Source organism: Ranitomeya variabilis, chromosome 4 (genome assembly GCF_051348905.1).
Source record: "Ranitomeya variabilis isolate aRanVar5 chromosome 4, aRanVar5.hap1, whole genome shotgun sequence".
In the NCBI taxonomy this organism is placed as follows: domain Eukaryota; kingdom Metazoa; phylum Chordata; class Amphibia; order Anura; family Dendrobatidae; genus Ranitomeya; species Ranitomeya variabilis.
This window is the reverse complement of record NC_135235.1, coordinates 208217460-208233769: the sequence shown is the minus strand read 5'-3', so window position 1 is coordinate 208233769 and position 16310 is coordinate 208217460. Positions and strand designations below refer to the sequence as shown.

General features: G+C 43.3%; 1 protein-coding gene across 1 annotated transcript in view; it reads right to left on the bottom strand.

The window, feature by feature from the left end:
- IRF3 (interferon regulatory factor 3) overlaps nucleotides 1-16310 on the bottom strand; it is a 77647-nt gene that overhangs the window by 1967 nt on the left and 59370 nt on the right. Inside the window, exons 12-18 of the mRNA XM_077256299.1 lie at nucleotides 7156-7332; nucleotides 4801-4966; nucleotides 4148-4230; nucleotides 3273-3324; nucleotides 2790-2993; nucleotides 2155-2235; nucleotides 556-924 (exon numbers count right to left, since the gene is read on the bottom strand). Coding sequence (XP_077112414.1) covers nucleotides 556-924; nucleotides 2155-2235; nucleotides 2790-2993; nucleotides 3273-3324; nucleotides 4148-4230; nucleotides 4801-4966; nucleotides 7156-7332 — 1132 coding nt within the window. The remainder of the gene's footprint in view (nucleotides 1-555; nucleotides 925-2154; nucleotides 2236-2789; nucleotides 2994-3272; nucleotides 3325-4147; nucleotides 4231-4800; nucleotides 4967-7155; nucleotides 7333-16310) is intronic.

Sequence of the window (16310 nt, the reverse complement as noted above, 5' to 3'; positions counted from 1 at the left end):
AATCATCACAGAGATCAGGGCTCTTTGGGGGCCGGACCATCACTTCCAGGACTCCTTGTTTTTCTTTACACTGAAGATCGTTCTTAATGACATTGACTGAATGTTTGGGGTCATGTAGAAAAGAACAAGGAGTCTTGAGAGTGATGATCCGGCCCCCACAGAGCCCTGATCTCACATCATCCAGTCTGTCTGGGATCACATGAAGAAACAGAAGAATTTGCACAAGCGACATCCACAGAAGATCTGTGGTCAGTTCTCCCAGATGTTTGGAACCACCTCATGCCGAGATCGATCAAAAACTGTGAGTAAGTGTAGCAAGGGAGGTCACAAAATAATGATTTTGATTTATTTTTTGTTCATTTACTTTGTTTCTTGTTATATGATAAAAACAAACTTCTATTTATTTTTTTTAAAGCATTCTCCCTTTGCAGCTTTTTTTCCACATCTGCCTATAATTTTTGCACAATGCTGTATACTTCTCGTTTAAACATTTTTTTGTCTAGATTTACTGTTCCTTTAATTCAAGATAAAAGTTGAACAATCAGAATTGATTACCGGTAATAAACTGATGAATGCTGTACAGGACCGAGTACTCTCTTTTGTCAATCTGATTCGATATTTTTGTTTCTGGTGTGTTTGTTAAACTCCAATAACTTCTACAAAGGCCAAACCTCTTGGCACATATCACTCCTTCTCGGACTTCCACAAGGGTCCCTTCTTTCAGCTTTGCCAGGAGGAGTCCGACAGCCTTGGTCAATAACTGATCAGTCACTACTGACGCTGGCTGGGGCAGATAGACTTGGTCAACATAGCCATCGTGACCCGGCTGTTGGTCAGTGGTGATGTAGAATCCATGTGGGTTTGTCACCACTGATGTTTGGACCAGCTTTCCCCGGTAAAAAATGTTGACTTCAAAATCTGTTTCTGTAGTACAAGAACAACGAAAAAAATATTTCATAGTATTGTGCTTAATGCGGGAAAATAATAATTATTATACATGTTGCAGCAAGTTTTTGTAATCTGAGAACAGCATACATTAGGAGCTGAGAGTCTTAAGGTACCGTCACACTCAGCAACGCTGCAGCGATATAGACAACGAGCCGATCGCTGCAGCGTCGCTGTTTAGGTCGCTATAGAGACGTCAAACACAGCAGCTCCACAACAATGCAGGAGCGATCCTGTGACATAGCGGTGACTCATTTATCGTTCTCACAGGTCGTTAGCTCCATGTTTAACATTGCTGACATCGTTGCTTTTGCTGTCAAACACGACGATACACGCCGACCTGACGACCAAATAAAGTTCTGGACTTTAAGCTCCGACCAGCGATATCACAGCGGGATCCAGATCGCTGCTGCGTGTCAAACACAACGAGATCGCTATCCAGGACGCTGCAACGTCACGGATCGTTGCCGTTCTCGTTGTAAAGTTGTTTAGTGTGAAGGTACCTTTATGTGTCATTTGCTCAAGTAGCTTTTGTGAGTTTCAATACAATCTGTTTTATCAGCAGGGGATTATCACTGCTGACTAGGTGTCAAGTGCAAGCCAGTCCAGCTAATTTGTATAACCCCGCGCCCACCACTGATTGGTAGCTTCCTGGCAATGTAATCAGGAAGCTGCCAATTAGTGGTGTGGGCGGGGTTACACAGAGCTCAGCACTGCTACACCTACAGCAGAGTAACTAGGGATTTTATCAAAACTACTGCAAGCAGTCCAGTAAGTAACGCATCACTGAATTCAAGCTCTCTGCCCCTACATCTTGCTCCGTATGAATTCCCTTTAATGAGCTTTCAAAGATTCACTTTCTTGGCCAACATCTGGCAAGTACCACCTACTGCATCCCTGCCGACTTGTAGAGATGCTCCAGTCCAGTCTTCTAGCCACCAAAGTTTTTCCTTTGTCAGAATAGATCGGATCATTTTTCTTGCCCGTTTTTCCTGCTCCCAATATATCAGTTTCCAGAATTGACTCTCCAATGGCAGCTTTATATATCCCAGCCCTGCACGGGTACTATTGTCCCGAGATGATCTATTTTCTTAAACTTACTTGTGGGTGGTCTGATTGGAGAATTAACTGGACGTCTTGTCATTGAGTGACCATTGAGTTTTTCTTCAATGCCCTCTAATTCTTCCACCGTTACAATGAGATACTTACGAAATGAATTGTAGCTGAAATGTTTAAGTATCTTCTGTTGGAAAGTCTCCTGGTCTTCATCTGGCTGGGGCCAAACTTGTCCTGCAAAATATAATATATATATAAAATGACAAAAACATTCTAATTATTGTTGTCTGAGCCTGCAGATCCTACTGGGATCTAATGTGTTTTGGGAGCTTGCAAACATCACCCGACAGATGAAAACACATGCACACTTGGCTAAGTCGAGCGTTCATGTGTATGGGTTTAAGAGATGTAACTGTTGATTGAATGAACCTTCATCTGGACACCTGAAGGCTATGGGCACATATGAGGATGGAAGTTCGGGTTGGGAGACCCGCAGTCTGTATACGAACCTTGAAATATGTCCGCCTATTGGTTGTAGTTTTGTTTAGCCAGATGTCTCAGTCCAAATTTTTATAAACATTTTTGTGGAGTACAAAATCCATCCAATTTTTCTTTTACGCAGTTGAAGATTAATGTGCAAAATTTTAAGGCTTACTGAAAGGATTTTGCGATTTATTACCCTAACGAGCCCCCCAAAAATTAGCCTCTTTGAATTTGTGCCAAATAAATCACACATTGAGAGCTCGTTTGGATGGATTTGGTGGAGAACCTGCCAGGGAAGAACCTACCAACATGGACTCCAGGATCTGTATATGATGGAAAATCACTGTAGATTGCATGAGCACCTTCTGGAAAAACAGGGTTGGCCGAAGGGGCGGCTGCACCCTCTATTGGGAATGTATCATTGTATGACACTTGTTCCGCAAACAGTGACTTATCGGGATCCATCTCTTCCGGGATGAGCTTAAAATCTTCATAAGGACGGTACAACTCTGTAGAGAAAATAGAAAGAAAGGACCTGTCATTTATATAGATCCCAATTCCTACCAGTAACAGGATTCAGTTCTTCAACATTTTCAAGATCTCCGATTGTTGTAAATAAATGGAATTTTCTTATTAAAAAAACAGAGGTTCAGAAATCGTCCCCTGCAAATGAGCAATGGTTACAATACAGTGCAGGCGACAATTAAAAACAAAATGCTACTTTTATAATATAAAACAGAGTCTATTGAAATCATATTCTTAATGGGAAAAAAGTGATAAACCAGTACCTTCCTCGTCTTGGTAAAGATCCAGATGCTCCAGTTCTTCAAAAAGAGTTTTCTGCAAAAGAGAGATAAATATCTTTGTCCCGTGATAGCCAGTAGATAGAAAAATATTACGATTTAAGAGTCCTCAGTGGTTGTTACCTTTAAATGGCTAACTGAAAAGAGGGTAACAAACACGGCCCCTGAGGAAGCGATAATAATGCGAAACGCGCGTCGGGGAACGTGACCGTGGTCTTGGCAGGATCTACACAATACATTTCTTCAGGAGCGCACTACTTCCCTGCCTCCCGGATTCCTGCTTGATGGTAATGGTGTGCTGCTGATGGTTCGGATCGGGGCTGTGCTGCCGACCTAGACTGTTTGCTTTCCAATGCTGCGAGCAGAGACAGTTTTATCTCCGCAGCACCGGAGGCTACAGAGGTAAAGCAATCCAGTGATCCGGAGTCTCCTCTACCCCTAGACAGAAGTCCTCTCCATCGGTCTCAGATGACCGAATCAAAGCTAATAACATTACTCATAGGTGGTCCGCTGTCTCTACATGCCCTCCACTTCTTACATGGCCTCCCCTTAATAATTCTTCCCCAACATGGCGCAATACTTAGAGCTGGAATACCGCCCTTGCTTTACCAATTTCTAATGGGAGTCTGGAATCCACCATCTGTCTGCTCAGAGGCGTACATATTCCCTCCATGCTTTACACAGCAGCTCTGCTTGTTTAGATCGGCTGCTACCAAAGACAAGCTCCGTAGGAAGTCAGTACCTTATGAGATGATTTACATTACACACAACTAAGCAACCAGTGAGAAAAATATGATCACCCACCTGCATTGAGGTCAATGAGGAGGAATGCTCCAATACGCTTTAACCTATAAACTCACCGTTGCATCTTGGTTATTGGAAGAGGCCGGAGGTAACGTCGGGTTTGCAGAAGCGGTGCTATATTGGCCTCCACAAGATTGGTCTACGAACAAGAATAGGATGTAGGATAAAAAATATATATATATTAACAATATTTCATGATACTACCACTAGGGGGCAACAGACTAATGATATTAATTTTTTGGGGGGTTGCACAAAGGCCTGGGACAACTTAATGGACTGATGTGGTATCAGGTCACATAAAAGAAGAGGCCCCATAGCAAAGATCAAACTGGGCTGTCCAATATAGTGGTGGGTTTTTGCCACCAAGAATAAAAGGGTCTAGTTTTTGTTTCCCCTTCTCCAACTTTTCGACCATGATTGACAACTGCAGGGACAATCTAAGAAGTTAGTCCCAAACATGAGTGTCAGTTCTTGACGGTCTAAGAGTCAGGGGTAAATTTTCACAGGTTGGGAAATTGAACTACTGGTAGATATGTCTTTGAACCATTATTCGCCCCCTAACACAGCTCCTCAGGGGCGGGAACTACTTTATAGCAAACGTTATGGGGGTGACCAGGGCTGGGTGTCCTCCTCTTTCCTCTTAGCCCCTCCAGGATATACTGCCTCGTCTTTAGCTACAATTACTAAGTAACACTGAAGGATGACTTACTGGTGAACTCATAGATTTTGTACGGATTGGTATGATCTGAGCCGTGGTTTTGAATCATGCGAATTCCTTCCTTCCGAATCAAAGCAGAGCGAAAATTCCTTTTCCATCGTGCTGGATCAGGGTGGTCCTTCAAGGGATCGTAGCAGCCGCTGGCTATGGCCCATTCCTGGAGAGACAATAAGACTTGGGTCACAGTACGGTATTAACCACTATGTGATGCAAAGATTTGGCCCTCAATGGTTATTATTTAGCACTGTATGGTGGTATTATTTTTGGACTTAGTATCATATGGTGCTGTTATTTGTCAAGGTGTAAAATGGACACAATAAGATGCTGTGCTATAGATTCAGAACATACTATGGGACTAGGTTCTGAATTGCCATATTATTTGGCACTGTATGGTGGTATTATTTAAGCCCAGCTTGCGACAAAGTAATATAAGGTACTGTTATTTATCAAGTTGTAAAATGGACACAGTATGATACTGGGCTATTGTTTCCAACCATTCTATGGGGCAAGGCACTGTATGGAGGTATTATTTGGCACTGTATGGTGGTATTATTTAGGCCCAATTTACGAGTAAGTAATATAAGGTACTGTTATTTATGAAAGTGTAAAATGGACACAGTATGACACTGGGCTATTGTTTCCAACCATTCTTTGGGGCTAGGCACTGTATGGAGGTATTATTTGGCACTGTATGGTGGTATTATTTAGGCCCAGTTTAACACTAAGTAATATAAGGTACTGTTATTTATCAAAATGTAAAATGGACACAGTATGATACTGAGCTATTGTTTAAGATCATACTATGGGACTAGGCACTGTATGATGATATTATTTTGCACTGTATGGTGGTATTATTTGGCACTGCATGGTGGTATTATTTAGGCCAAGTTTACGACTTAGTATTACATGGTACTGTTATTTATCAAGGTGTAAAATAGACACGTTATAATACTGTTCTATTGTTTAAGATCATTCTATGGAGCTAGGCACTGTACGGAGGTATTATTTGGCACTCTATGGTGGTATTATTAGGCACTGCATGGTGGTATTATTTAGGTCAAGTTTACCATTTTTAGTATTACATGGTACTGTTATTTACCAAGGTGTAAAATGGACACAGGTGTAAAATGGAACAGATACTGTTCTATTGTTTAAGATCATATTATGGGACTAGGTTCTGTATTGCCATATTATTTGGCACAGTATAGTAGTATTATTTGGGCCGTGTTTAGGACTTAATATTACACGGTACTATTATTTACCAAGGTGTAAAATGGACACAGTATGATACTGTCCTATTGTTTTGAAATTATACTATGGGAGTAGGTTCTATATTGCGATATTATTTGGCACAGTATAGTAGTATTATTAGGTCCAGTTTAGGACTAAGTACTGTTATTTGTCAAAGTATAAAATGAACACAGTAATATACTGGTCTATTGTTTCCAACCATACTGGGACTAGGCACTGTATGGTGATTTTATTTGGCACTGTATGGTGGTATTATTTGGACCCTATTTAGGATTAAGCTCCATATAGTACTCTTATTTGGGGGCACTGTCTACTATAGGCACAGTGTGGGACTACACTATTTCTTTCTATAGGACTATACAACGAGACTGGGCACTGTATGTTACTGTTATTTGTCACTATATAGTGGTATTATTTAGGCCTATGCACTACATGGCACTGTTATTTCGTAAAGTATGAAATAGGCACAGTATACGACTATTATTTGGTCAGTATGTTCTCCCCGTGTTTGCGTGGGCTTCCTCCGGGTTCTCCAGTTTCCTCCCACACGCCAAAGACACACTGATAGGGAATCTTTATTGTGAGCCCCAATGGGGACAGTGATGATGATTTCTAAAAAGCGCTGCGGAATATGTTGGCGCTATAGAATAATAAGTACTATGGTGGTATTAAACATTATTGCCCTTCTTAAAATAAAAGTAGCGCACAAGAGTACACTGTTTAGGCAACGTGTTTCTGACCCGTGCGGATTAACATTGCCTAAACGGTGCGCTTTTATTGATGAATTTTGCATGTATTTTTTATGTTTTTTGTAGCCTGGCATAGACTAAGGAACACAAAGATCAGAAATGAATATAAATGTTTAATATGATCACAGAGTTAGTTTCTTACAGAGGAAAATAAGTGTTGGCTATAACTTTTCGCTGTATAAATGTTGGTTTGAAGTCCTTTTTGCCTTGAACCCCCCCCCCCCCAAAAAAAAAAAAAATGTATTGTCAATCAAGTTAAATTTCTATATACAAAATTATAACAACACACGTCTGTAAAAAGAAATGTAATCTATAAACTATCAATAATCAGTAAAAAATATTTTACCTTAAAAATTTTAAAATCATCATCCAAATCCAGGTCCTGCCTTAGTCCATGCTTCCAAGGTACCTGGAATTGGGTATGCTCCCTGTTTAACCATTTCAACCCTGGGTATGTGTTGCTGTCAATCTGACTGATGAGCCAAGGGATAATTCGGGGCTTATGGGAACTCATTTTCAGACGTTATGGGGAGTGGAGTCAGACACTGAAATGGAAGGAACGACACGTAAGGAGATGAGAAAATAAATCTTAACAGGGAATATGGAAAACTAGCAAAAAAAATAATTAAAGGAAAAATGAAAGTACAGCTCAAACAATAAAGGGGACTAAAGAAATGCAAATAACATATGTCTATAAAAATAGAGACAGACAAGAGTACTCTACATTGTCCTACCCTATTAAGTAAAATTGTGCTTTTCCTCACCTTTCCTTTTCTTTTACATCCCTTTAATTATTTTTACATTTTAAAATTGTTGTCAACTACTTGGACAGTGTCTTCTCATACCCCATGCTTGGACCCCATAAAATAATAAAAGCTATACTCACCTGTCATGACAGCGACGTTCCTGTGGTGTCGGCACTCGCGGTCCTGGGGTTACCATGCGGTTGTTGTGACGCGTGATGCCGGCGCCCAATCAGCACTGGTGTCACTGTCCCCGCCTCCTGTCGAATTGAGCAGGAAGAGGAAGTCAGAGATCAGCTGTAGCCCGGACTTCCTTTTCATGTTCGGTTTGTTTGAAGGCGGAGACAGTGATGACAATGCTGATTGGGCACTGGGGTCACGTGTCACAACAGCCGCATGAGAGCCCTGGGACCACACATGCCGACACTACTGGAATGGCACCGGCAAAGGAGATGAATAAAGGCATTATTATTTTATGGGGGCCAAACATTTTGATCAAGAAGGGGTTGTCCTAGTAGTGGATAGCCCAAATAAATAATAATAAAAAAATATTATATATCTACAGTACAGACCAAAAGTTTGGACACACCTTCTCATTTAAAGATTTTTCTGTATTTTCATGACTATGAAAATTGTACATTCACACTAAAGGCATCAAAACTATGAATTAACACGTGTGGAATTATATACTTAATAAAAACGTGTGAAACAACTGAAAATATGTCTTATATTCTAGGTTCTTCAAAGTAGCCACCTTTTGCTTTGATGACTGCTTTGCACACTCTTGCCATTCTCTTGATGAACTTCAAGAGGTAGTCACCAGGAATGGACTTCCAACAATCTTGAAGGAGTTCCCAGGGATGCTTAGCACTTGTTGGCACTTTTGCCTTTACTCTGAAGTCCAGCTCACCCCAAACCATCTCGATTGGGTTCAGGTCTGGTGATTGTGGAGGCCAGGTCATCTGGCGTAGCACCCCATCACTCTGCTTCGTGGTCAAATAGCCCTTACACAGCCTGGAGGTGTGTTTGGGGTCATTGTCCTGTTGAAAAATAAATGATGGTCCAACTAAACGCAAACCGGATGGAATAGCATGCCGCTGCAAGATGCTGTGGTAGCCATGCTGGTTCAGTATGCCTTCAATTTTGAATAAATCCCTAACAGTGTCACCAGCAAAGCACCCCCACACCATCACACCTCCTCCTCCATGCTTCACGGTGGGAACCAGGCATGTAGAGTCCATCGTTCACCTTTTCTGCGTTGCACAAAGACACGGTGGTTGGAACCAAAGATCTCAAATTTGGACTCATTAGACCAAAGCACAGATTTCCACTGGTCTAATGTCCATTCCTTGTGTTCTTTAGCCCAAACAAGTCTCTTCTGCTTGTTGCCTGTCCTTAGCAGTGGTTTCCTAGCAGCTATTTTATCATGAAGGCCTGCTGCACAAAGTCTCCTCTTAACAGTTGTTGTAGAGATGTGTCTGCTGCTAGAACTCTGTGTGGCATTGACCTGGTCTCTAATCTGAGCTGCTGTTAACCTGCGATTTCTGAGGCTGGTGACTCAGATAAACTTACCCTCAGAAGCAGAGGTGACTCTTGGTCTTCCTTTCCGGGGGCGGTCCTCATGTGAGCCAGTTTCTTTGTAGCGCTTGGTCGTTTTTGCCACTGCACTTGGGGACAATTTCAAAGTTTTCCCAATTTTTCGTACTGACTGACCTTCATTTCTTAGGCTATGTGCACACGTCAGGATTTCTGGCAGAAATTTTCCTGACAAAAACCGGACATTTCTGCCAGAAATCCGCATGCGTTTTTAGCGCGATTTTTTGTGCGTTTTTCCCCAATGCATAGAATAGCGGGAAAACGCGAAAAAAACGCAAAATTAATGAACATGCTGCTTTTTTTAGGCTAGTTTCACATTAGCGTTTAAATCTGCAGCGTTTAAAACGCATCCGCAAGTGGTGGAAAAAACGCATATAAACGCGTTTTTTAGACGCATGCGGTATCGCATGGGGTTAAAATAAAACGCTTGCGTTTTTGGTGCGCATGATGAGAAATTTCACAAGAGAAAAATCAAGATAACCAGACACCGCCAATGGGACTACAGAGGGCGTGTATTATGGTATCTCTATATATAGACCCTAGGGCTACTGAAATCTTAACAGTTTGCTATTGTATCCTGTGTCATGATGGATCTTCGCATGGAGAGCTTTTATTTCAACCTGGATTTAAGCATCAAGCTGTTTCTTGCCTGTGCTTTTGCTTGGGAGCAAGACAGAAATAGCGAAAGATGGAGAAGGAGACAACGTAGGTGTTTTTGCAGGCACCCCATTATCGAACTACGTGAGAGCCGTGGAGCCTATCACACGCTGTATGGCGAGCTTAATGTCAACCCGGAGAAATTCCAGGAATACACAAGGATGTCGTAAGACTCGTTCCGGGATTTGCTTGCTCGTGTGCAAGGAGCCATACGGCGACAGGACACCCAGCTCCGTAGAGCGATTCCATCAGAGGAACGTCTGCTGGTTACATTAAGGTACGTTCCAAATCTAAACCAATGACAGTCCAAATTTTTTGTTTTCTGACATGTATGTTTTGGGTATTTTCCTTTCTTTCTTTAGCGTAACCACACCATAAATAGAATAATTTGTAATTTTTTTTGGTTTGTTTTTCTTACAGATTTCTGGCAACAGGAGAGAGTTTATCATCCCTCCACTTCCAATACCTGCTTAGAATATCCACCCTGTCCGGAAGAGTTGCGGACACCTACCGGGCTTTGTGGAATGTACCCCGGGATGAGTTTATACCCCTACCCACCTTGGACATGTGGCTTGAAATTGCGGAAAAATTCTGGAGTGTGTGTGATTTCCCCAACTGTTTAGGAGCGGTGGATGGAAAGCACATCCGCATTATCAAACCTGCCAGAACAGGATCGGAGTACTTCAATTACAAAAAATATTTTTCTGTTGTGCTCATGGCAATAGCTGATGCGGACTGTCGCTTCATCGCCGTGGACATTGGAGCTTTTGGCCGTGGCAACGATTCCCAGACTTTCAAGAACTCGGATATGGGCCGCGTGTGTATGGCAAAAATTTCAATTTTCCCCTGCCACAACCTCTCCCCAACACTCAAGGTCCACCGATGCCATTTGTTATGGTTGGGGATGAGGCCTTTCAGATGTGTGAAAACCTACTGAAGCCATATTCCAGTCGGGACTTGAACCACACTAGAAGGATCTTTAACTACAGACTGACCAGGGCCCGAAGAACAGTAGAGTGTACCTTTGGCATTCTGGTCGCTAAATGACGCATTCTTGCATCAGCCATAAATCTAAAAGTGGAAACAGTCGACGAGGTGGTCAAAGCCTGTGTGGTTCTGCACAATTATATAATGGCTAAGGAGCAACCCAACATTGAACTGGATGAACCAGTTGCACACCCACTGCCCGATTTCCAGCATCACCCGCTGCGGTCAACTGCAGCAGTTGGTCACATGCGGGACCAATTTGCTGCCTTTTTTGATTCAGATATTGGACGTGTGTCATGGCAGGACAATGTTGTGTATGTAAATGTCCTGTTGTAATTAGATCTGTATCAGTAATTTTCTGATATGAAAATAATATTTCTCATTAATAAGCTTTAGTTTTGGTTGTGTTGACCGTGTCTCCTATGTTTTTCCTCTACAAACCAAGGCTGTCCTAAAACTGGCAGTATTTGGTCTGTATTTAATATCAGTATTTGTAATCCAATCCAGGAGTGGGTGATAAAGGCAGAGGTGCTAGTTATTATGTTAATATCATAATTTACCTCTAATTGTTCCACTCCTTGTTTTGGCTTACAAATACTGATATAAAACACTGGCCACATACTGCTAGTAATGGCAGCCATGTTGCTTTATTGGTAAGCTTGTTGACGTCATTGCGTCCTGATTCTGTTCTGCAGTATCCATTGGACACAGACTGAAGAGACAATGATTGTCACACTATCTATACTCATCAAGTCAGGTGTCAGAAATAATGAATTCATGATGCACATATAACAGCCTCTATTTCTGACACCTGTGCAGGTGAGCATAGATATGCAATGTGTGACCACCATTGTCCCTTCAATTTGTGTGTAATAGATTATGTAAGAAGAAGAGAAAATGGTGGTTATACAAGGCAGTTCTCTACTCACCAGGTCAGGTGTCCTAACTAATGAGTTTTTTGACACCTGACCTGTTCAGTAGAGTTCTGCACTGTATTTCCACCATTTTCTCTTCAGACTGCCACACTAGTCACAGACAAGAAGAGATTATGGAGATAATACATCTAATATTTTTTGGCCCACCTCATATCTGTATGCTAGACACACAAAGCTGCAGTCTTTTTTTTTTATAACTACTGGAGATATGATGTGGCCCAAAAAGTAAGTGTGTGGCGAAGTTTCTTAGTTGGCGCACGGTGTGTGTTGCCAGCGGTGGAAGACACAATAAACCAAACATAATTGTGGCAAATCAATTTTTTTTTATTGTTTAACAACCCAAAAATGTATTTACTGCGCCGGCTTGGGGTAGAGTGATGTAAACGGGGGGTGTGAAGCACTGAGGCCTGGCTAACCGTGGACGACGCAGAGGTGGCAGGAGAAGGGGCAATGAAACTAGAAGGGTCTGGAAGTTCGGGGATGGGGCTTGACACATGAGAGGCTTGAGACGCACTGGAAGGGTGAGACAAACCTGACATTACAGACAGATTGGGAGGTGAAGGGGGAGGAATGCTAAGAGTCCTCTGTTTGTTTTTTTGTGTGTGTTTTTTTTGGTTTGCCTGGTTGTGGGAGGTCTTGGTGGGCTCATATGGCGTGGCGTGGTGGTGGGTGACCTGTCAGGGTCCGGCTGCACTGTGTCAGAGTCCATAGTGCTTGTAGATCGTGCAGCCATGCCAGAGTCCATAGTGCTCATAGAGCATGCAGCCATGCCAGAGTCCATAGTGCTCGTAGAGCGTGCAGCCATGCCAGAGTCCATAGTGCTCGTAGAGTGTGCAGCCATGCCAGAGCCCATAGCACTTGTAGAGCGGAAGGCCATGCCAGCGTCCTGCTGCATCGTGGTGGTGGCGGTACGGAAGGCCATGCCAGGGTCCTGCTGCATCGTGGTGGTGGCAGTACGGAAGGCCATGCCAGGGTCCTGCTGCATCGTGGTGGTGGCGGTACGGAAGGCCATGCCAGGGTCCTGCTGCATCGTGGTGGTGCCGGTATGGAAGGCCATGCCAGGGTCCTGCTGCATCGTGGTGGTGCCGGTACGGAAGGCCATGCCAGGGTCCTGCTGCATCGTGGTGGTGGCGGTACGGAAGGCCATGCCAGGGTCCTGCTGCATCGTGGTGTCAGTGGAGGAGGTCCAAGCAGGAGCAGCGGTTGTCATGGTGGTGGCGGTGGGATGTCCAACTGCACTCGGCATGGTGGTGGTGCTGTAGTGGTGTCCGGCTGTGGAAGGAATTGAGGTGGCCGTGCAGTGGGATGCAACAGAGGTCGGCATTGAGGTAAGTCGTGACAGTGAAGGCACAGGTGGATATGCCGCCACTGTCTGCTGGAAATACCGACTCTGCTGCATAGCCTGCATGTAAGCAGCATTGCAGGCCTGCATGACACTCAGCTGGAGATCAGGAGTATGGTGTTCCGACATGCCCTGCTCAATTTGGTTAAAAAAATGATGTGCTGGCCTCTGGAGGTCGGCTTTCACTTGATCAAGGCTTTTGCTGACCTCCTGGATACGTGCATTCAAGAGGCTATATGAAACATCCATTCGGTCACCCAAAGCCTTGATTGCTTCGTGTAAAACCGAGCTCAAGTGCAAAAACTCGGGCATGAGTGACCTGTCCGAAGCCCTCTGCCTCTGCCGGGAGGAGCCCCAAAAAAAAGGGGCAGTGGAAGAGGACTGGGGAAGGGGATCACCTGATGGACCAGCTCCCTGGTCTCCAGTTAGTGTGGAAGGCCCACTTGCTGCTGCGCTACTGGATGGCTGGGATGGGTCCGTGGCTGTCGGATGAAGGACCGCTCCAGAACCTGGGCCAACAGTAGAGCTGTATGTGCTGTGAAAAAAGGAAAAAGAAAATTAATACCAAATATTAACCAGACGCAAAATCCTGTGGAATATAAAAATACAGATTATGGCAATACAATACAACCTAATGCACGTGATAAATACTTACGTTCTCTGGGCAAGGACCGGTCTTAAAAATGCCAGAACTCGATGGTATTTGTACTTTCTGATCCTCCTCCTGAACCACTGGGAACACGGCTCTCTTGACGCAGGTCCTTGTTGAAGCGGTCCTTCATCGAACGCCAACGTGTTTTGACTTTGGCCACTGTTAAAAAAAAAAAATTGTGGTCAGAAAAAGGACTTTTGGCCGTGCTCACACAACTGTGTGTGATGACAGAAACTCCTGAGAGTTTCTTTCATCACACACAGTCGAGTGAGCACAGCCAAAGTCTCAATAAGATCATCCTCCCGTTGTGAAACCTAAAAATTAAATAAAGTCATTAAAGTTTGCTCAATTAACATAAGGAAAAGATAGAAAAAAGATGCTGAGAAATGGCATGAATAGGAAAGTCAACATACAAAAGGATTCCAGAAGAAAAAAGTAAAGAAATACGAATGGAAAGAAAGGAAGATTCCAGAATATTACACTGAGGATACAGTAAACAGTCAGCCTTGTACTAGTACTCGCTGCCGTCTTTCCACCGGACCTTGACTCCGCTGCTCCTGCCCTGTCTCTGCCGCAGTAGAAGAAGAGCTCTAAAAAAAAGAAAAATTCAAATTGTAACGTGTAGATGTGACAGTGAATACTTACCAATCTGACGAGGCAAGTACTCACCTTACTGACATGCTCGACTTCTGACGGCCCAGGACGAAACTCCTCATCAGAAGAAGAAGAAGAAGACATTCTGATGCATGTAGAAAGAAACAAATGCAAGAAATTAGGACATGTAGAGAAAGAAAATAGAAAATAAAGGCATTGGCTAGGATATACTCACATTGTTCAGAGGCTTGTTTTCTCAAAGGTGCTGTGGTCTGTATGCTCTGCTTGGCTGTCCGCTGTGGTCCGTCTGCTCTGCTTGGCTGTCTGCTGAGAAGTGACCTGCAAATGTCCCCTCCCTCCCTTTATCACCTTGTATGTGGGGGGTAGCTTATCAGAGTCTAGACATGTTTTTCTCTTGTGGAACGCATGCGTTCATGAACGCAACCAAACGCATGTGCTTGTAAACGCATGCGTTCATATAGACAGCAATGCGGTTTTTTTGTCGCAATCCATGCGCAATCGACCGCATGCGTTTCCAGGCGGCAAATTGATGCCTCTAAAAATTACTACATGTTGCATTTCCGCGCCAAGCCGCAAACGATGAAACGACGCATGCGTTGTCAAACGCGGCAAAACGCGAACAAACAAAAACGCATGCGTCCCTAATGTTAAATATAGGAATACACAACGCATGCGGATATATGCAGCACAAACGCTGCGGACACAACCGCAAATGTGAAACCAGCCTTACCGCGATGCGTTTTTTTTTCGTGGAAAAAAACGCACCATGCACAAAACATGCAGAATGCATTCTAAATGGTAGGATGCATAATGTATGCGTTTTTAATACAGGAAAGAAATATATCTTGGTACCGTGTTAGCCAGTAGATAGAAAAATATTTAGAATTGAGAGTCCTCAGTGGTTGATACCTTTTAATGGCTAACTGAAAAGATGGTAACAAATTGCAAGCTTTCGAGACTACACAGGTCTCTTCATCAGGCAAAGACTAAAACAAATTCTGAAGAATCACATATTTATGCACAACATAGTATATACTATACTATGTTGTGCAGAAATATGTGATTCTTCAGAATTTGTTTTAGTCTTTGCCTGATGAAAAGACGTATGTAGTCTCGAAAGCTTGCAATTTTCTATGGTAGGCGAGAGTCTGATGTGCTGGGGTAGAGAGTTCCAGAGTATGGGGGAAGCACGGGAGAAGTCTTGGATGCGGTTGTGGGAAGACAACTTGATAACCCGCAGCACTATGTTGCCCTGCCTTTTGACCCAACTCTAGTCTTTAAGGCCAGCTTGGATAGACTACTCAATTGTGCCTATGATAATGGTATTATCAGCAAAAAGGAACTGGACTTCCTGACGGTGGGACACCCAGTGGTTCCGACGTTCTATATGTTACCAAAAGTACACAAATCTCTGTCGGAGCCACCGGGTAGACCCATCGTATCGGGGATTGGGAGTCTGTATGAAAAGTCATGCATTTATCTGGACTTTTTCTTGCAGCCCATGGTGTTAAAATTGGATTCCTATATACGGGATTCGTCATTTCTTATCCAACAGTTGGATCCCTTGGTCTTACCCGATGACATTATCCTGGCCACATTTGATGTGGAGGCGTTGTACACCAACATCAACCATGACCTAGGTATCGCAGCCGTGGGATACTTTTTGGATAAATTTACAACCGGAAGCAGGGGTCATGACTCGTTTGTTTTAGACCTTCTCAGAATTATTTTGGAGAAGAATTATTTTGTTTTTGATAGGGTCTATTACAAACAGGTGTCTGGTACAGCTATGGGGGCGAGGTGTGCGCCCCCATATGCGAACCTCTTTATGGGGTGGTGGGAGGAGACCCAGGTGTATAAGAATCGTGATTATCGGGAGCACGTCTTAAAATGGTACCGCTTCATTGACGACATTGTTGTCTTATGGACAGGTACAGCGGAAGCTCTGGAAGACTTTGTTAAGGATTTGAATAC